At 34.3% G+C, this 22,887-nt stretch overlaps 1 protein-coding gene across 1 annotated transcript; it reads right to left on the bottom strand.

Moving 5' to 3' along the window:
* Positions 1-11,958: 11,958 nt before the first annotated feature.
* On the bottom strand, positions 11,959-15,310 carry LOC124889317. Its single transcript, XM_047400830.1, has 4 exons — positions 14,813-15,310; positions 14,614-14,694; positions 13,197-13,274; positions 11,959-12,488 (listed from the first exon to the last, which is right to left on the bottom strand). The coding sequence occupies exons 1-4, from the start codon at positions 14,885-14,887 to the stop codon at positions 12,399-12,401; spliced, it is 324 nt and encodes a 107-aa protein (XP_047256786.1). The 5' UTR covers positions 14,888-15,310; the 3' UTR covers positions 11,959-12,398.
* Between the last annotated feature and the right edge of the window lie 7,577 nt (positions 15,311-22,887).

Here is a 22,887-nt window from a genome sequence, read left to right as displayed (position 1 = left end):
GATCAACCAATTCCCATGTATGGTTGCTTAATATTGAATCAATCTCACTATTGGTTGCCTCTTTCCAAAAGGATAAGTCTGATGATGACATCGCTTCTTTAAATGTTTGATGCTGATTTTCTAAGAGAATTGTTACAAAATATGATCCAAATGAAGTAAACGTTCTTTGATGTGTACTACATCTTGGATTCTCTTCATTATGTATATTCTCACTTGATTCATCTCGAGGTCATTTAGATCCTCCACTAGACTATTCATGTCTAATTTTATACAGGTATATTTTCAAAGAATTCAGCATTATCTCATTCAAATACCATATTTTCATTTATATCCAGATGTTTGGATTTGAACCAAAAACCGATATGCTTTACTACTTTTAGAATATCCTATAAACATGCAGTCCACAGTCTTATGTCTATCTTAACCCTTTTAGGCATAGGAACATGGACCTTTGCTAGACACCCCCATACTTTGAAATATTTCGAGTTGGGTTTCCTTTCTTTCCATTTTTCATAAGAAATTGATTGTGTCTTACTATGGGAAACTCTATTGAGTATACGGTTGGCTATAAGAATAGCCTCCCCCCACAAGTTTTGCGGTAAACCGAAACTTATAAGTAAGACATTCATTATTTCCTTCAACGTTTGGTTTTTTCTTTCCGCAATTCTATTAGATTGAGGTGAATATGGGGCCATAGTTTGATGGATGATTTCATTCTTTACACATATTTTGGTGAAGGGAGATTCATATTCTCCGCCCTTATCACTTCTTATCATTTTTATCTTTTTCTCTAACTGATTTTCTACTTCAGTTTTGTATTGCCTAAATGCATCTATTGCTTCATCCTTACTATTTAGCAAGTAGACATAACAATATCTAGTGCAATCGTCAATAAAAGTTATGAAATACTTTTTTGTACCAGGTGATGGTGTTGACTTCATATCACAAATGTCAGTGTGTAGTAAGTCTAAAGGATTGGAATTCCTTTCAACGGACTTATAAGGATGCTTTGCATACTTTGATTCCACACAGGTTTGACACTTTGTTTATTGCACTGAAAGTTTGGCAAAACCTCTAAGTTAATCAGTTTTCATAACGTTTTGTAATTAACATGGCCTAAACGTTCATGCCACAAATTATAAGACTCAACAAGTAAGAGGAATTTGAACTTTTATTGATTTTAACATTCATTACATTCATCTTATAAAGGCCCTCGATGAGATAGTCTTTTCCTACATACACTTCTCCTTTACTAATTATAATTTTTTTAGAAACGGTTACACATTTGAATCCATTCTTGTCTAGAAGTAAAACAAAAATCAAGTTCCTACGTAAATTTAGAATGTACAAGACATTGTTAAGTGTCAAGACCTTTCCTGAAGTCATTTTCAAGCCCACTTTTCCTGTTCCTTCTACCTTAGCCGTAGCGAAGTTAGCTATGTAGATCATTTCTTCTACTTAAGACAGAGTGAATGATGAAAACAACTCTTTGTTGGAACAAACATGGAGGGTGGCACCAGAATCCATCCACCACTCGGGAAGATTCCCCACCAAGTTGAATTCTGAAAACATAGCAGACAGATCATCACTTTCTTTATTGGAATCAATCATATTTGCTTGGTCCTATTTCTTTCCTTTCTTAGGGGCACAACAATCCATGGACTTATGGCCAATCTTGTCACAGTTGAAGCACTTTCTCTTGAATTGAATTTCTTCTTGGGTTGATTTCTTCCTTGTTCAATTTTTTTTCCTTTTCTTAGAATTGTTTTGGTCATCTTCTACAATATGTGCTCCATTAATTGTAGAATTCCCTTTTGACATTCTCTCGACAACCCTATTATCCTCTTCAATATGCAGTCGGACAATAAGATCTTCGATAGTCATCTCCTTGCATTTGTTTTTCAAGTAGTTTTTGAAGTCTTTCCTCATATGTGGTAGCTTCTCTGATCGCTGTTACTTGAAATGCATCATTACAATCAAGCCTACAAAATAGTTTATATGAGTACTAAGAACATTTTCAATTTGTTCAACTAAGGTATTTTTCAAAGATAAACCTTCCGCTAGGAGACCGTGGATGATTACTTGCAATTCCTACACTTGAGAGACAACCGATTTGCTATCTATCATTCTAAAGTCCAGGAACCTTGCAACAAAGAATTTCTTAATTTTCGCATCCTCTGTCTTGTATTTTCGTTCTAGTGCCCCCACAATTTCTTCGATGTCTTAGTTACACTGTAAACATTATAGAGGTCATCTTGGAAACCACTCAAGATATAATTCTTGCAAAGGAAGTCCGAGTGTTTCCAAGCCTCTACAATTATGAAACACTCCTTGTCCTAGGTTCCCTCGGGCACCGTAGGAGCATCTTCACTAGTGAACCTTTGAAGACATAGTATTGTGAGGTAGAAGAACATCTTCTGCTTCCATCACTTAAAGTCAATGCCCGTAAATTTTTTGGGCTTCTCCCGTACGTGCCATTGGTTGTGGAGCATTTGCTCGACTTGCTGAGGCAACACTAGTTTCTCCCACAGTCATAGCCGCATTTTGCATTTGACTTTCGTTAGTCATTTAACCTTTCACCACAAGACAATAAAATTTAGTATTTTTAGAATACTACTTATAAAGTTAAGCAACTTTAAACTCTTCTTCTTGTTTCTAGTTAACGATGAAGTTTTTATGACTTTCAATTGTCAACCGAGTGATCTTTAACTTGTGATGATGATTTTATGTCTTCGAATCACTAGTTAAGTTCAAACGGAGTAGAAAGCTTAAATCTTTAATCTCCGAAAACAAGCGATACAGATTCTACAAATTATTCCTTAAGATTATTGTTTTATAGTGTTCGGGTACAAAAATCTGTATACATTTAACACCAACTTCAACTATAGTTCAAGTCTAAGACAAGAACACTTTTGAAGTTACTTAACACCTTTAACACTAGATTATGAATAATCTATCTAAGAAGTGTGTTTATTTTCAGGAAATAGATGAAATAGAATTTGTAAGACCAAGTCCCCCGACTTCACGGAGTTTCCTTAAGAAATAATTCCCCTCACTGTAACCGAGGTTATGGAATCTTCCTCCAAGGATAAAATGGCCTTCAATCCAAACAATAGCGGCACCTCAAATTGTTGGATTCAATGAACTCACTCAACAGTTTGATTGATCACACATAATGTTTTGAAGACAAGAAGAGAGTTTGTAATTCAGAAAAATTTGTGTCTAAACCTGTGGATGAAAGCAGGTTTATATAGCCTTCTTATGCCTCTTCTAAAAAGTGGCAATGGTTCACTTAAAAAGTGTGACCTTTCCTGAAAAATCATGTCTGTTCGTCCAAAGATTGCATCTTTTCCGAACAGGCAGACCATTTCATGAATTAGTGTTCCGAAGCATCAGTTTGAAACAGTGCATCCTTCTTAAGCTTCAGTAAGAAACAATGCATCCTTTTGAAGAATCAGTTCGAAACACTGCATGCATGCATATAACTGGAGGATCAAAACACAGAAAAAATTTATTGCATTTATATTTTCCCTTCGGATTAAATTTCTGTCAAATAAATTTTGTCCAAAAAGATAGATCTGATCGATCGATCATTTTCCAAATCCAAATCCAAATCAAAGGCCAAGCCGAGCGAGCGATGACTACGGCGGCGTGAGGCATCTCTTATTTCTTGCCTCACTTACCAAGTGGAATAAGTGTTTCTTAATATAAACACTTAAAAGTCATATTCTCCCACCAATGTGGGAGAAATAGTATACTTTCCATTTTAGAGTACACTTTTCATTTTAGTGTTTTCTTCTCTATTTTTCCTTCCACTTGGTTTCCTCCATTTTTCATTCACACTTTTCATATACTTTGAACCTAACAACAAGTTCTTTAACCAAATTCTGGAAGTTCTAAGAGGACAAGCATTGGCACAAGAATGAGTTACTCAGGGAGCATTTGGCCATGATTTTTTTTTTTTAAATGTTTAACACGAAATTTCTTTATTTTTTCTCAGGAATTTGAAAGCACCAAAAAGTTCACTTTTTTCACTCACACAAAAATTCAAAAACAAATCAAGTTGGCATTCATGATCAAACATAACTTCAATTTTGTTAAAAATAGTTAGCGAGTTGTACATATATTTTCCTTCCATTTACAGGTTGTTGGGTTCTATGAGTGTGTGAATGAAAAATGAAGAAAAAAACAGTGAAGGGACAGAGAGACACTAAAATGGAAAGTGTACTCTTTTGGGAAAGCTTACTAAATTCTGCCACATTGGTGGGAGAAAGAAGCTTTAAGGTGTTTATATTGTGGAACACTTACTCCACATGGTAAGTGAGGCAAGAACCAAGAGGTGCCTCGCCCTGTCATCGCTCACTCGACTTCGGATTTGGATTTGTCAAATGATCGATCGATGAGATCTATTTTTTAGATAAAATTTATTTGAATCTTGATGAACAAGTGAAATTTTAATCCAAAAATCTGATGGAATTGTCTTTCTCAATGTGCGGGCGCATTTTGGACGCCATGCAAACGCATACGCAACACATCTCAATGGGATGCGATCCTTCAAGGTAAAAGGCACAATGTTTCGCTCTATAGGGTGATTTGCACGCACACTTGGACAACCTGCGGGTGTAGGTGCAGTGCAGATAGTCACTGGAATTCGGACAGTGTCACCTATGGCCGCAGGTCCAGCACAGGCTGAGCGCAATTGATGTGACTGTGCTGAATAGGTGTTTTTTTGTTGAACCAATGCATCCTTTCTGAAAGAATACTTAAAGGCGATAAATACCTGACGTATTCCTCAAGTATTAACATGATTTTTTGACAGCAAAAACACTCTTTATATCTTCAAAAACTCATTGTGATCATTAACTGTTGAGTGAGTTTGAAGAATCCTGCAAGAGGTACCACTATTGTCTGATTGAGGGTCATTTTATCCTGGGAGGAAGATTTCAAAACCTCGGGTACAGTGAGAGGAATTATTCCTTAAGGACACTCCGTGAAGTCGGGGGACTTGGCCTTAAAAATTCTATTTCATCTTATTTCTAAAAATTAACATAATTCTTGGAAAGACTATCCTTAATCTTGTGTTGAAGATGTTAAACTTCATAGGTATTCTTGGTTTTACACATGAACTTAAGTTAAAGTTGTTGTGCCTAAATACAGATTCTTGTACCCGAAAATATTGCAAAATAACAATCTTAAGGAATAATTTTTCGAAATCTTTATTGCTTGATTTCTGGAGATTAAAGCTTTAAGCTTTCTACTCTGTTTAAACTTAACTAGTTGTTTGAAGAAATAAAATATTCATCACAAGTTAAAGATCACTCGGTTGTAGATTAGAAGTCATAAAAACTGCATCGTTGAACTAGAAACAGAGGTGTTTATAGTTGTTGCAACTTTATTAATAGTATTTTGATATACTAAAGTTACTGTCTTGTCGTGACATAAAAATGACTACCGATAGTCAAGTGTATGATGCAGGAACAACTATGGCAGCAACTAGTATTTTCACGACGAGTTGTACTAATGCTCCACAAGCTATGACACCAGTGGAGAAACCCAAAAAATTTGCGGGTATTGACTTCAAGAGGTGGTAGTAGAAAATATTTTTCTACCTCATAACTCTTTATCTTCAAAGGTTCACATTTGAGGAAGCTCCGAAGGTGCTCGAGGGAACCTCTGAACAAGAGCAATTTGTGATTGTGGAGGCTTGGAAACACTTAGATTTCCTTTGTAGGAACTAAATTTTGAGTGGTCTCCAAGATGACCTTTAAAATGTGTATAGTGGAACAAAGACAGCAAAAAAGTTATGGGGGGCGCTAGAACGAAAGTACAAGATAGAGGATGCCAGAACTAAAAATTTTTTCATTGCAAGATTCCTGGAATATAAAATGATAGACAGCAAGTCGGTTGTCTCCCAAGTGCAGGAACTGCAAGTGATCATCCATGATCTCCTAGTGGAAGGTATGATTTTGAAAAATACCTTTGCTGAACAGTTTGAAAGTGTTCTTAATATTCACATAACCTTTATTGTAGGTTTGATCGTGAATGAAGCGTTTCAAGTAGTAGCAACAATAGAGAAGCTACCACCTATGTGGAAAGACTTCAAAAACTATTTGAAGCACAAAGGTAAGGAGATGTTTGTCGAAGATCTAATCGTTAGATTGCGCATTGAAGAAGACAATAAGGCTGCAGAAAGAGGTCAAGAGGAAATTCTACAACGAATGGAGCAAATATTATAGAAGATGACTACAACTCCAAAAAGTACAATAAAGTTGGACATGAAAACAATCAACCCAAGAAAAAATTCAAGAGAAAGTGATTTAACTGTGGCAAGATTGGCCACAAGTCCACTGATTGTTGTGCCCCTAAGAAAGGGAAAAAGAAGGACCAAGCAAATGTTGTTGAGTCTAAGAAAGAAGTCGACAACCTGTGTGCTATGATGTCCGAATGCAACATGGTGGGAAATCCTTATGAATGGTGGACGGATTCCCGTGCCACCCATCATGTTTGTGCTAATAAGGAGTTATTTGCTGCTTTTGCTTCGGCTCAAGGAGAAGAAAAAATCTACATAGCAAAAATCCGCTACTGCAAAAGTAGAAGGAATAGGAAAAGTGTGCTTGAAAATGACTTTAGGCAAAGTGTTGACACTCAACAATGTCTTGTATGTTTCGAAGTTAAGAAAGAACTTGATTTCTGTATCACTTCTAGAAAAAAACGAATTCAAATGTGTATTTGTTTTCGGAAAAATTATACTTAGTAAAGGTGAAGTGTATGTAGAAAAAGGTACCTCAATGAGGGTATATTCAAAATGAATGTAATGAATGTTGAAATCAATAAATGTTCTACTTCTTCTTACTTGCTTGAGTCTTATGATTTATGGAAAGAACATTTAGGACATGTCAATTATAAAACTTAGCGAAAACTGATTAACTTAGAAGTTTTTCCAAACTTGGAGTGCAATAAATCTAAGTGTCAAACGTGTGAGGAATCAAAGTATGCTAAGCATTCGTATAAGTCCATTGAAAGGAATTTCAATCCCTTAGACTTAATACACACTGAAATTTGTGATATGAAGTCAACACCATCACGTGGTGGGAAAAAGCATTTCATAACTTTTATTGACGATTGCACTAGATGTTGTTATGTCTACTTGCTAAATAGTAAGGATGAAGAAATATATGCGTTTAGGCAATACAAAACTGGAAGTGATAGGGGAGGAGAATATGAATCTCCCTTTGCCGAAATATGTGTAGAGAATGTAATTTTCCATCAAACTACAGCCTCGTATTCACCTCAATCTAATCAAATTGCAGAAACAAAAAACCAAACTTTGAAAGAAATAATGAATGCCTTACTTATAAGTTCAAGTTTACTGCGAAACTTATGGGCGGAAGCTATTCTTATGGATAACCGAATACTCAATAAAGTGCCCCATAGTAAGACACAATCAATTCTATATGAAAAATGGAAAGGAAGGAAACCCAACTTGAAATATTTCAAAGTGTGGGGGTGTCTAGCTAAGGTCCAAGTTCCTATGCCTAAAAGAGTAAGGATAGGACCTAAGATGGTGGATTGCGTGTTCATAGAATATGCTAAAAGTAGTAAAGAATGTCGGTTTTTGGTTCATAAATCCGAACATCTAGATATCAATAAAAATATGGTAATTAAATCAAATAATACTGAATTCTTTGAACACATTTATCCGTATAAAACTAGACATGAACCGTCTAGTGGAGGGTCTAAATGACCTCAAAATGAACCAAGTGAGGATGTACATAATGATGAGAATCCAAGATGTAGTACACGTCAAAGAACGGAAACTTCATTTGAATCAGATTTTGTAATATTTCTCTTAAAAAATGAGCCTCGAACATTTAAAAAAGTGATGGCATCTTCGGACTCATCCTTTTGGAAAGAGGCAGTCGATAGTGAGATTGATTCAATTTTAAGAAACCATACGTAGGAGTTGGTTGATCTTCCTTCAGGAAATAAACCTTTAGGTTCTAAATAGATCTTCAAAAGGAAAATAAAAGCTGATGGTACTATTGAAAAATACAAGGCAAAACTTGTTGTAAAAGGCTTTAAACAAAAGGAATGCCTTGATTACTTTGATACATACTCTCTAGTAACAAGGATAACGTCAATTCGGATGTTAATTGCCTTGGCGGCAATATATGATCGATCTTGAAATCCATCAAATGGCTGTGCAAAATAGCATTCCTAGAGGAAGAAATTTACATGGAACAGCCTGAGGGTTTTGTGGTTTCTGAAAAAGAAAATAAGGTGTGTAAACTTGTTAAGTCACTTTATGGACTAAAACAAGCACCTAAACAGTGGCATGCGAAATTTGACCAAACCATGTTGGCAAACGAGTTCAAGATAAATGAATGTGATAAATGTGTTTACATTAAAGACACTCGAAATAACCAAGTCATTCTTTGCTTATATGTGGATGATATGTTGATCATCAGTAGAGATATTTCTGACATAAATGCAACGAAACAAATGCTCAAGAGCAAGTTCAATATGAAAGACCTTGGAGTTGCGAATGTGATCTTAGGAATAAGAATCCATAGAACTCCACAAGGGTTGGCATTGTCACAGTTTCATTATATCGAAAAGGTACTTGAAGGATATAGTGATGCAAATTGGATCACTGGATCGAACAAAGTAAAATCCACGAGTGGATATATATTTACTATCGGTGGAGGAACGGTTTCTTGAAAATAATCCAAATAGACATGTATTGCTTGCTCCACAATGAAATCTGAATTTATCGCATTAGATAAAGCCGGTGAAGAAGCAGAATGACTCCAAAATTTCTTGGAAGATATTTCTTATTGGACCAAACCAGTGGCACCAGTATGTATACACTATGATAGCCAAACAGCAATAGGTAGGACAGAGAGCATGATGTACAATGGTAAATCTCATCACATAAGATGAAGACATAATACCGTTAGAGAATTTCTTTCTAGTGAAATTATCACTGTTGACTATGTAAAGTCAAAAGATAATGTGTCAGATCTACTTACAAAAGGCCTGTATAGAGAAAGAGTTGAGAGGACATCCAAGGGAATGGGTTTAAGGCCTAGGACAAGTCAGCATAGCGGTAATTCTACCTAGCAGACTGGAGATGCTAAGAGCTAGGTTCAAAGAAATCAAATAAAGTTGTTTCTGACAGGTTCAACATTGTCAATATACCAATCCATTCTCATGATGTAGACAATGTTTAGCAAACAAGGATAAGACGTATGGTGTGAAGTTTTTTAATGATTATCTAAATTTTCCATATTTGACCAAATAGTTTAATCATAGGATTGAGCGTTTAGAAATCACCTATGTGAGGGTGAAGTGGAAGTCGTTTCAAGGAGAATGTTAGTAAAGACCTATTCTCTAAGCTCTCCTGAAATAGGGATGTGTTCATGGATGAAAAGAACAAAACCGTGAGAACCAAAAATGGTAAAAGGCTAGTTGTGTGACATGTGTTATCTGGATGTACATTAAAGCTCGATGGTTCAAACATATCAAATCTACCAATTGACCGAGTGCATCTGATGCATGTTCACTATGGAAAGTTCAAAGAGAAACTCACTTATCCAGATGCAATCAGTCTTTGTTAAATGATCACATGCTTATCCGTAAATTCTTCAAAAGATAGCCATTCCCCATTCACGTTGGGGATTGTTGGGTTCTATGTATGTGTGTGAATGGAAAATAGAGGAAAAATAGTGGAGGGAAAGAGAGACACTAAAATGGAAAGTGTACTCTTTTTGGAAAGCTTACTAAATTCTCCCACATTGGTGGGAGAAAGAAGCTTTAAGGTGTTTATATTGTGGAAAACTTACTCCACATTGTAAGTGAGGCAAGAACCAAGAGGTACCTCACGACGTCATCGTCGCTCGCTCGACTCGGCTTCGGCTTCGGATTTGGATTTATCAAATGACCGAACGTTAGTAAAGGCCTATTCTCTAAGCTCTCATGAAAATGGGACATGTTCATGGATGAAAAAAACAAAATCGTGAATAGGTGCCTTTTTGTTGAACCAATGCATCCTTTCTGAATGGACACTTAAAGTCTATAAATACTTGACGTATTCCTCGGGTATTACCATGATTTTTTGACAGCAAAAACACTCTTTATATCTTCAAAAACTCATTGTGATCATTAGTTGTTGAGTGAGTTCGAAGAATCCTGCAATTTGAGGTACCGCTATTGTTGGATTGAAGACCATTTTATCCTGGGAGGAAGATTCCATAACCTCGGGTACAGTGAGGAGAATTATTCCTTAAGGACACTCCGTGAAGTCGGGGGACTTGGCCTTAAAAATTTTGTTTCATCTTATTTCTAAAAATTAACATACTTCTTGGAAAGATTATCCTTAATCTTGTGTTGAAGGTGCTAAGCAACTTCATAGGTGTTCTTGGTTTTACACATGAACTTGAGTTGAAGTTGTTGTGCCTAAATACTGATTCTTGTACCCGAAAACATTGCAAAATAACACAGACTACTCAATTATAGGAGCAAATCATAGGGATATTCTCTTTTAATATTGTTTAGATTAGTTCCTTAGATAGCATCTTACATGGTATTAGAGACAAGTCCATCTCCGTTCAGGCTCCTAATCCATGCGCCAGTTTGGCCTTGAGTGTGAAGGGAGTGTTAGAGCGTCTGAAAGTCCCACATTGGTTGGGGAATGAACTGGTGGTTTGGTTTGAAATCTCTTTGGATAGAATTCTAGTTCATTTGTTTTTAGAAGTGTCCCGAAGCTTTGTTTTATTTGGGTTTCTCTTATCAGTTGGGTTCTCAATTTTATTGGACATTAATATTTGTGAAGAAATTCTCTTTATCCTGACTGGCTGTCTATTCAATCTATATATTTGGACTGTTGATTAGTTGGAGAAAATGATTGACAGTATCAAAGGAGGAAATAGTTCAGAGCAAACAATTTTGGTCTCAGTACAATTTGCAAAATTCATTCAGTAGCGAGAATCACTAATAGAATCTGAGTATAGAGTCATGGATCAGTCAACATGTGAGCTAATGTGGATCCATCATCTTTAAACAGAAATTGGGTTGAAACATTTTGCTCCATCAAAACACTGATGTGACAATCAAGCTACGCTCTATAATGCCTCAAACCCAATGTATCATGAAAGAACCAAACATATTGAAGTTGCCTGTCATTTTGTCTGAGAGAAAATTCAGGAGAATTTGATTTCCACTAGCTACGTGAAGACAGGTGAGCAACTAGTTGATTTGTTAACAAAGACGTTGAATGGAACTCGAGTTGATTATCTTTGTAACAAGCTAGGCATGATCAATAATTCAGCTTGAGGGGGAGTGTTACAGAATAATTAGTGAGTTGACATATATTTTCCTTCCATATATAGGTGACTCAATTATAGGAGCAGATCATCAGGATATTCCTTTTTAATAGTTTTGATTAGTTTCCTTAGATAGCATCTTATGCAAATGTATAAATACATTGGGTTCATGAATAGAAGATATACAGTTCCTCCACACTTATATCTTCCTTATTTCAAATATCATTTTCCACTTTGCAAACAAAAACTACTTTTTTTCAAATGCGGCCTCAATATCTCAAATAGTGACATGTGACTGCACAAATTTGAGGCATGAAAGCAGCATTTGCATTAATGTAAGACAATACTGCATATGTTATTCATCGACTCTCCCCTTAGCCACACTAGTCAAGGAGCATTTTAAGCAAGAGGTAACAAAATATGTTGCTCAGATTCATCAAAAATGTCATTTTCGTTTCACATCCTTCAAAAGTAATGCGTTTTTGAAAGATCTCTTGGCCTAGGGAAAACTTCAGGCACTGATAAAGAAATGGACCTTGGGTTTAACTCAACCTCAAAAGCTAGCTTATGAGGGGAGGATTGTCCAAGACAATATAAGGAGACCAAGGACCCTTTAACCCACCAATGTGGGACTCCAACACCCCCGCACGTCTAGAGCGTGGACAATATAAGATGGGGGTCCAACATCGGAATCGAAAACAAATGAATTGGGTGAACCTGACTCTGATAACATGATAAAGAAATGGACCTTAAAGCTAGCTCATGAGGGGAGGATTGCCCAAGACAAGGGTGGAGCCAGGCCTTGTTAAGGGGTTCGGCTGAACCCCTTCGACAAAAAAATACACCATTTATACTTGGTTAAAATTATTTTTATGTAACTATAATAGGTGTTGAACCCTCTTTGGCTAGGTTTTCTTCGAATATTGAACCCCCTTAATTGAAATCCTAGCTTTGCCTCTGACCCAAGACCATGTAAGGATACCAAGGAACCTTTAACCCACTGATGTAGGACTCCATCAGGTACAAAAAGAAGTGAACAAAACAAATTATGGTAAGATACTAGGAAGTGCAACATCATACGTATACCTCATCCTCAAGTGACTGAATGTGATCAAGTTGTTGTTGATTGAGTGCACTTATATGCATTTCCAGGCTATCGGAAACCTAGAAATTGAAAAGAAAAAATGAGATCGGAAACCTAAGAGAGGATTTCTTCAGCAGATAAATATAGGAGAATAGAGTTTCTCTATATGGAGGATTTTTTCAGCACATGTTTGTGGCACCGTAACGGACACATAATTGCAAAAGGAAGACCGCATACCTATACATCTACCCTCTCCTTACTCACCCTGGTAGTGGAGCCAGAATTTTCACCATGATGATTTAAAATAGCGTTAATGGTAAAAAACACACCTAAAATATCCCAGTTTTTCTAGTTTCATACATTCTTCCTGAACTTGTTTAACTATTTATCAAAAAACAGTTCACCTATCAATTGTTCACTTCTCCTACCTCTCCTACCTGAACAATAGTGAACAATGAAGAACTTTTAGTAATAATGTGAGTCCACAACTTTGAAGCATAAATGCAAGACAAGGCTGTCAATGTTATTCATCCACTCGTCCCTTAGCCACACTAATCAAGCAGCAGTTTATGCAAGAAGTAATTAAATATGTTACTCGATCAGACTCTTCCAAATTGTCGACAAGGTGTTTGTCGGATTCTTTAAAAGTAGTGCATTTTTTAAAGATTCGACACAGGTGCGACAACCATCATTCATGGAGAGTCCAAGCAACGTAATTTAAACCAGTAGAAAATTAGGTACAAAATGAACAAAGCAAACAATGGTAAGATACAACATCACAAGTATACCTTATCCTCGAGGGACTGAATGTGATCAAGTTGTTGTTGATTGACTGTACTCTCAGGCATTTTATGGCTATTGAAAACCTAGTAAATGAAGAGAAACGACAAGATTTGCTGTGAAAGTAAATTGACAAACACCCAAGAAGAGGATTTTTTTCAAACATTGAAAAACAGAGTTGTTCTATGCATCACTTGTCGATCACATGTTTGAGGCACCATAAGGCCTGCACGAATAAATGCATAGTGAAGGCTGCATGACTGTACATCCACTCGTCCCTTACCCACCCGGTAGCAGATCCAAAATTTTCACCAAGAGTTTTAAAATACTAAAGTATCCTGGCTTTTTGAGTTTTCATACTCGAAATATCACCAACTATTATATTTCTGAAAATTTCAGAAGTCAACTATTTTCACTTTTTTCAGGAAATTTGGAAAACAACAAAAAAATATTTTCATTTTTTTTTCACTTCAAATCACTAACAAAAATTGAAAAACAACTCCAATTAATTTTCATGGCCAAACACAACTCCAATTGCTATGCTAAATACATAAAGTGGTTGGGCATGCATAATTCTCTTCTGCGAGTCTACGACAAAAAAACTCAAAAGGAACTTGTTTCAAGAAGGTGATGGCAAATCCAAATACTTTCACAGTATTCTAAGGGACAAAAGAAGATGACTACAATTGAGCAAGATCAATAATCACAGACGGAGATGGATCCACGGCAACAAAATAATTACCAAAGCAACTGTTTAACTAGCCACAGTATCCTTTTAATCCCAGCTATGAGGATAATGATATGCTCACCAGTCATCCTGATGAAATAGAGATCAAGGAGGCTGTTTTTGGTTTAAGTGCTGATTCTAGTGCTGGGTTAGAAGGTTATTATTAAGTGCTGATTCTAGTGCTGGGTCATCTGCTAGTTTCTCAGATTTGAGGCCTAATAGTCTCAGCATTTGGCTGTAAAAGTGTTTGAAACAATTAGTTTTTGTTTTCAAATTGACAGATGATATCTGAAAATCGGAGTTGTGTTTGTCCATGAATACCAAATGGAGTTGTTTTTTGAATTTTGAGAGTGATTTGGAGCGGAAATGACTATTTTTTGTTTTTCAAATTTCCGAAAAAAGTGAAAACAGTTGATTTCTGGAGTTTTCAGAAATGCAAGACAAAGCTGCAGATGTCATTCATCCACTCTCTCGTTACCCACACACTAATCAAGGAGCACTTTATGCAAGATGTAATTAAATATGTTGCTCGGAAATGTCGACTGGCATGTGACGAATACTTCAAAAGTAGTGCATTTTTGGAGGATCCAACATGGGTGCGGCATCATTTTTGGGAGTCCACTCAGCATAATGAATTCAGGTGCAAAAATAGTAACAAAATAAATTACGGCTACGACAAAGTGGGCATATAGGCATACCTCATCCTCGAGGGACTGAATGCGATCAATTTGTTGATCGAGTGCAGTTTCATTTGTATCCATTTTATGGCTATTGAAAACCTAGAAATTGAAGAGACAAAATGAGATTGGCTGTGAAAGTAAATGAAAAGAACATCTAATAAGAGGATTTCTTCAGCAAATGAACATCGATGAACAGAGTACTTGCTCTATACATAACTTGTAGATCACTTGTTTGGGAAACCCTAATTGCCTTCACGCATAAATGCAAAGTGAAGGCTGCATACCTATACATCCACTCTACTCATTCCCACCCGGAGTGGATTCAAAATTTTCACTGAGTGGGTTTAAAGTAGAGTTAATGGTCAGACACACCCCTAAAGTTTCTCTATCTTTTTAGTTTTAGACATGAACTATTAGGCATGTGATTTTTCAACCTGCTGATCGTCAGGTATGACTACTCAAAAGATCGGGATGTTTTAGATGTGTTTTCACCATTCACACTTCAAAATATGAAAAATAAACACACCAAGGAGTATTTTATAAACACTTCAATATAAACACAAGCCAATGATTTTTGTTCCATGTTTCAGAATAACGTTAGCGGGTGCGTCTCAGATCCCTTAGAAGTAGTGTCTTTTTGAAGGATCCGACACAAGTGCGGCATCATATTTGAAAGTCCTAGCAATATAAATTAAACCAGCAAAGAAATCAGGTACAAGAAGTGTAACAAGATAAATCCTGGTAAGATACTAGGAAGTGCAACATAATTGGTAGACCTGATCCTCGAGGGACCGAATGTGATCAAGTTGTTGTTCATTGAGGGTAGTTTCATGAATTTTATGGCTATCGAAAACCGAGAAATTTAAGAAAGAAAATGAGATTGGCTGTGAAAGTAAATAAAAAGAACACTTAAGAAGAGGATTTCTTCAGCAGATAACACTGAAGGACAGTTTTATACTTAACTAAAAGATCACATTGTTGAGGCACCGTAACGGCCTTCACGCATAAATTCAAAGGGAAGGCTGCATACCTATACATCCACTCTCCCCTCACCCAACAACACACCTAAAGTATTTTGACTTTTAGTTTCACATAATGGTCAGAATTTTCACTAAGAGGATTGAAAATAAAGTAAGGGTAAAAAATACACCTTATGTAGCCCGACTTTTAGTTTCAGACTTTCTGCCTGAACTATAACAACTATTTATCAAAAAAGAGTTCAACTATCAAATGTTCACTTTTCCTTCCTGAAAGGTGGTGAACATTGAAGAACTTTTAGTAAACCAAAAACAATGGACTCTTAACTAAAACAAAAGAATTAGTGACACACCAAATTCTATAACCAAATACTGCAAGTTTCTTAAGAGTACAAGCATTGGCACAAGATTGAGTTACTCAATGTCTCAATTAGTAATATGTGATTCCACAAGTTTGAGGCATAAATCAAGACAAGTCTGTAGATGTTATTTATCCACTCTCCCCTAGTCCACACTAATCAAAGTCACTTTATGCAAGAAGTAATTTAAATTGTTGCTCAGACTATTTAAAATGTTGACAAGGTGTGTGTTGGATCCTTCAAAAGCAGCGCACTTTTTAAGATCCGACACAAGTGTGGCATCAATCACTTTTGGAGAGTCCAAGAAATGTAATTTAAACCAGTAGAGAATTCAGGTACAAAAAATGAACGAAATAAATTATGCTAAGGTACTAAGAAGTGCAACATAATAAGTATACCTCATCCTTGAGGGACTGAATGTGACCAAGTTGTTGATTGAGTACACTTTCACTTGTATACATTTTATGGCTACAGAGTAACTAGAAATTGAAAAGAAGAAACGAGATTGGCTGTGAAAGTAAATAAAAGAACAGTTAAGAAGAGCATTTCTTCAACAGATGAACATTGAAGGCCTTCATGCATAGATGCAAAGAGAAAGCTGCATGTCTATACTGTTATTTTTTCAATGCTTTCGGGTCCACAGAATCTGTAATTCGACAGAATAACTTCAACATTAGTTCAAGTATAAAACAAGAACACTATGAAGTACAACAACACCTTCAACACAAGATCAAAGTGATCTTACTAAGAAGTGTGTTTTTCAGAAAAATAAGATGAAACAGAAATGGCCAAATCCTCCGAATTCACGGAGTGTCCTTAAGGAAATAATTCCCCTCAAATACTCGAGGTTGTGGAATTTTCCTCCCAGGATCAAACGGCCGAACAAACCAACTGTAGCGGTACCTCAAACAATTGGAATCTCTTCGAACTCACTCAACGATAAGATGATCACACAGAATGTTTTTGACGACAAGAAGTGTTTGTATATTCAGAAAATTGTCATATCTAAACGTGTGGATAAAAGCAGGTTTATATAGCCATCAGGTGCCCCTTCTAAAAGGTGGCAATAGTTCACTAAAAAAGTGTATCCCTCCTGAAAAATCATGTCTACTCATTCAAAAGAGTGTGTCTTTTTTTGAACAGTCACAACTATCCAAATGGGCATATCATTTCACGAATCAGTGTGTCTTTTCGTCAAAGGGTTGCATCCCTTCTGAAACAGCATTTTGCATTTTGCACTGCATTTCGAAACAGTGTTACTTCATGCATGCACATTAATGGAGGATTAAAAACACACAAAAGTTTCAGTTTCTGTTACATTTTTCCCTTTGGTTTTTCGAATCAACTTTCTTTCAAATAAATTTTGTCCAAAAAGATAGATCTCATCGATCGATCATGCTGAGCCGAACGAGCGACGAACCTCTTGGTTCTTGCCTCACTTACCATGTGGAGTAAGTGTTTCTTAATATAAACACTTAAAAGTCACAGTCTCCCACCAATGTGGAAGAGTTAATAGACTTTCCAATTTTAGAGTACACTTTCCATATTTGTGTTTTCTCAATTTTTTTCCCACCACTTGGTTCCCATCATTTTTCATTCACACTTTTCATATTGAACCCAACATATACATCCACTTTCCCCTTACCCAACCTGTAGCAGATTCAAAATTTTCACGACGAGGATTTAATTAAAATAGAGTTAATGGTCTAAAACACACATGAAGTATCTCGATTTTTTGACTTTCATACTTTCTACCTGAAGTAGAGATAACGATCCAATACCCTTCGAACTAAGGACAAAGTTGCTACGACACACTCCAACTTCACAGGGGTCTTATTACCCCTTAACTCAATTTTAGCGTATTTTTGTCACCCTTTTGTGCTGACATGACAATTTTTTTATATAAAATAGCGCCCACATCAAAGGTTCCATGTCAGCCAAAAAAGTTAACAAAAGTTGTCACGTTAGCACAAAAGGATGACAAAAATATGCTAAAATTGAGTTCAGAAGTAATAGAATCCCCGTGAAGTTGGAGTGCATCGTAGCAAATTTGTTCATAGTTCAGGGGCGTACTAGCTGCTTTACTCCCTGAACTATACCAAAGCTACTTATCAAAAAACAGTTCAGCTATCAATTGTTCACTTTTCCTACTTTTTTTGACTTTTATACTTTCTACCTGAATTATACCAAATATTTATCAGAAAACACAGTTCAACAATCAATTGTTCACTTTTCTTACCTGAACGATGGTGAACATAAAAGAACTTTTTAAAATATTGCTCATTTTAAGGATCCGACACGAGTGGAGCTCATTTTTGTAGAATCCAAGTAACATAATCTAAACCAGTCGATAATTCAGGTCAAATATTGAACAAAATGAATGATGTTAAGATACTCAGAAGTGCAGATCAACACTGAATAACAGAGTTGCTCTATGTTTAACTTGAAAATCACATGTTTCATGCATAAATGCAAAGGGAAGGATGCATATCCATGCATCCACTCTCCCATTTTCCACCCATGGTGAAGTCAGAATTTTTATTAAAAGGGTTTAAAATAGAGTCAATAGTTAAAAACATATTTAAAGTATCCCGATTCTTGAGTTTCATATCTAAACTATCATGTGCAGCGATTTTTTATCTGAACCATCAACGATTATTTTTCAAAATACTCCATTAACTATCATTCACATTTTCTACTGAAATATCACTATCTTTCGGATAGGTATAGTCAACAATTGACAGTTAACGCGTGTTTCAATAAATAGTTGGTGATACTTCATATAATAAACTCATATACTTATAAAGTTGAACTATGAAACTCAAAAATCTCGAGATACCTTGGCTGTGTTTTTCACCCGTACCTCTTTAAAGTATGCAAAGTAAACACACAAATAAGACATTCAGACTCAACATCTATTATACAAGTAAGTAAAAATAATTTTAATTTCAACCATATATAAGTAATAGAATTTTTCGCTGAAAAGACTAGAAAATTCACTTTCGAAATATTGAATTACCGTAAGGCGTGAATGTGTGATACACAAGAATCATGGCAGGAATTAAGTCCAAGAAACTTCAGGTGACATAATTAAAGCCGGGCTAGAATTTTGAGTTTATAATAAACTCGACATCCTATAAAATTCTACTTTGACATTTGCAAAATAAGTGTTATTTTAGCAAACTAATCTTGCAAAACGTCGCCTTGGAAATTTTGATAATAACTCCTTTTTATTTTACTTGACCCCTTTATAAAAAATAGTTATTTTAATTTATTTGTTTGTAATCAATAGGATTTTATTATATTTTTCCCTTCTACCTTTGTATTAAATAATTATAACCCTTTTGTCCCATATTAGTTGGTTGTTTTCCTTTTACTTAATATACTAAAAAAATCATAAATAAGAAGGTAATTTTACTAATTCACCCCTTAAAAAACTTCTTGGGAATTTTATAAATAAGTGTAGACACTTTTAAGAAGAACTTAAGGGTAATATGAGAAAAAATTAATTAATGCTTTTTTGATTTAGTAAGGTGAACAACTAATGTGAGACAAATATTTTTAATAAGATGACCAACTAATATGGAATAGAGGAAGTTTAAAATACAAATATTTTTAATAAGATGACCAACTAATATGGAATAGAGGAAGTTTAAAATAATAGTGTCAAATTTAAAATTTCAAAACATTATTAATAATGTTACCTTAATAATTTAAGTACTCTCTTTATTCATCTTTACTTGTCCACTTCAATTACTAATAAGTTAAATTATTTTTCGATGACGCAATAATGGTGTTGACAATGACAGCAGTGGAGAAGTGTTGATGTAGGTGGCTACAAATGATGAAAGAGAGAAAAAAAGCTTAGATATAAATTTCGGGTCGTGGAAGATTTGTAGAGCTTTATCAGTGTGAAAATAGTGGTTGTAGTGATCACCATTGTTGAAAGACATGGAGTTTGTGGCCGTTTGATGATAAGAGAGAAATAAAAATAAATTTAAGAAATCATAATATAAGTTCTCACTCTCTCAAAATGTACTTCACTTTCTCGGCCATGCCAACATATGAGAGGCTAGGGGTCGCAAACGGATGGATTTGATTGGATTTTGATGGGTTAAATATGGATCGAACAAAAATGGTTTGGATTGCAAATTCACCCATATAAATACGGATAAATATGGATTTGATCAAATATGGATTGGGTAAAAATAGTTTCAATTCACTTTAACTCCTAAGTTAAAAACTTAAAACTTCTATATCATATCAACTTGATTTTTTTTTTCCATTTTTTTTTTTTAGTTATTTCTTTTTAGTTTTTTTTTTGCCACCTCTTCTATGTGTAGCCTCTAGTTTTTTTTTTGTTTTTCATTTTTTTGTCATTTCTTTTTTTTTTCTCTCTCTTCTATCTCTACCCTCTATCCTCTACCCTTTGTTTCTCTTTCTTTTTTCTTTTTTTTTTTCCTTTTCTTTTTTTCTATTTTTTATTTTTTTATTTTTACTTCTTTCTCATTTTTTTATTTTTTGGTTGTATTTTATGTTTTATATTTTTTTTACTTTCGAAGAACATGGTTAAGTTGAGTACAAATTATGGATGATGACTAAAATATCGTAACCACTCAGCATATTTGTTTTCACCATCATCTTTTTTCTTTTCCCTTTTTTCTTTTTTCATTATTTTTTCTTTTTTATTTTTTTTTGTATTTTTTTCTTCAATTCTTTCTTTACGCTTTTTTCTCTCTTCTATCTCTAACTTCTACCTCTCTTTCTATTTTTTTTTCTATTTTTGATTTCCTTCTTTTTTTATGATAACGAAAATACCATAAGCGCATATTGATTTATATTTGCCCAACATTTATAATTTGAGGGTTATGTGGATCCTCAGCCATATATATTTTAGTCTCAAGAAAATATAATTAATTCATATACTTTTTTTTGGTTTTTCATCCGATGTCCGGTGCCTGCATTGGAGCCCCGACTAATCTGGATCGGGCGTTGCAGGGCCCATTAAGGTAGCAGCGCTCCCAACAGAGTTTTCTCCATAACCAGGGTCGTACCCTCGACCTCTGGTTAAGGGTGGAGCAGCCCCCCATCCACTGCACCACAACTCATGTTGATTTTAATTCATATACTTATTTGTATATAAATACAAATGATAAATTGCACATATCGACAACTAAACTATTCAAATACAAATAATAAATTTATTTGAAATATATAGTATGATACAAATAAATTTAAAGTAAAAATATAAAATGCAATGAGAAAAAAAAGATGAGGAAAAGAATATAAAAAAATAAGAAAAATGACAAAAATGACGAACCAAGAATTAAAAAGGGGGAAACGAAAATACAAAAAAAAAAAGAATGCAAATAAATAAAATTGAAAAGGAAAAAAATGATGAAAAAGAAGAAAGAAAAAAAGTGTAACAAAACGAGTAAAAAATAAGTGGAAAAAATAAAAAAGAAAAAAAAAGTAAATTAAAGGAAAAAATAAATAAAAAATAGTAAATTAAAAAACAAAAAAAAGAAAGAAAAAGGAAAGAAAGAGAAATAAAAGATAGAAAAAAATGATAATAAAGGAGTGAGACTATGAATTATATTTAATTGATAAGAGATGTTATGAATTATATAGGCTAAATGGGATAATTAGAAGCTTATATTTATTAACTCATGTAGGTCTTAAGCGAATACGAATGATGAAATAAGAATGAGAACGGGGAAAGCAAAAAAAAAAAAAAAGAATACAAAGAAAAAAGAAATAAAAATAAAAAAATAAAAAATAAAAAATAGATGAAAAAATGAGAAAGAAAAAAAGAAATTATAAGGAATGAGTAAAAAAATAAAAAAAATGAAAAAGAAAAAAAGTAAATTAAAGGAAAAAAAAAAAGAAAAAAAGAAGAACAAAAAAAACTAGAAAAGAAAAAAAACTGAAACTTTAAGCATAGGTAGGTGATCTCTGTGTTTAAATGGGTACCCATATTTTATCCATTTTGTCCATATTTGTATGAGCTTTTAAAATGAGTTGAAGTTCATATTTACCCATTTGAAATATGAGTGATCCAATTCACTAAATATGGGTTAAATAGACTCTTTTCACACATATATGGGCTGCAATTGCCACCCTATGAGAGGCATATATTTTACATTAAAATAGTATAGGGGGTCATAGGCCCTCCACAAAATTGAGACATGTTACAATTTTTTTTTTATCAAAGATTGTGTATATTTCGGATCTGTTTCCCTCATTTTAATTGTGTGGATAACTATTAAGTAATATGGGGTAGAGGGAATAGATGCGTATACCTTGTAGTCTTTAAATTTGTCAAATGATATGTTAGGAATTGAGAAACTTACTTCCTCCTTTCCAAATAAGTGTAATCCTAATACTCTCTCTATATATTTTTACTTGTTCACTATACTAAAAGTTAAATGTTTAATAATATTTGTACAGTTTGAAAAATCGATGGATGATTTACTTATTTCTATCCATTTACCTTTATTTATTAATTATAGTTTTACCCACTATATTTCTCAAAACATTGAATTAATTATATTCAAAGGTTGATGTAATAAATTACCCGCATTATTTATTATTTATTAACCTATATATCAAGTCAATAGTGGACAACTATTAATGAATGGAAAGAGTAAAAATTATTGTTTTTAATAAATACAATATCTAGTGTACTAAACTATGTATATTTATTTAATACTAATAAGTGTGTCTTGAAAATGGAACATTATAAGAAGTGGGAGTTCGATTTATACTATTTTGGAATTAATAGGTAAGTAAATAGATGAATATTAAAGAATTAATAAGGAATGCATTAATCAAATCATACTTATAATTTATTTTTTTAAAAAAAGTTGTGCAAAATTTATACATGTCAACTGTTCAAATACGAAAGGAGTAATGATTAACTTTAGTGTAGTAAAATGAATATTCAACGACTATCC

The sequence above is a fragment of the Capsicum annuum genome, chromosome 12 (genome assembly GCF_002878395.1).
Source record: "Capsicum annuum cultivar UCD-10X-F1 chromosome 12, UCD10Xv1.1, whole genome shotgun sequence".
Lineage (NCBI taxonomy): Eukaryota > Viridiplantae > Streptophyta > Magnoliopsida > Solanales > Solanaceae > Capsicum > Capsicum annuum.
Note: the sequence above shows the minus strand (reverse complement) of the source record. Positions and strands in the feature narration are given on the sequence as shown.

Coding starts and splice junctions, on each gene's coding strand:
- LOC124889317 (XM_047400830.1), bottom strand. CDS start 14,887: ATGTATAGGTATGCAGCCTTCACTTTGCATTTATGCGTGAAGGCAATT. Junction 14,695..14,812: donor CCCAAACAAGTGATCTACAA/GTTATGTATAGA, acceptor TTCAATTTCTAG/GTTTTCAATAGCCATAAAAT. Junction 13,275..14,613: donor TTCAGTCCCTCGAGGATGAG/GTATGCCTATAT, acceptor TTCATTTACTAG/GTTTTCAATAGCCATAAAAT.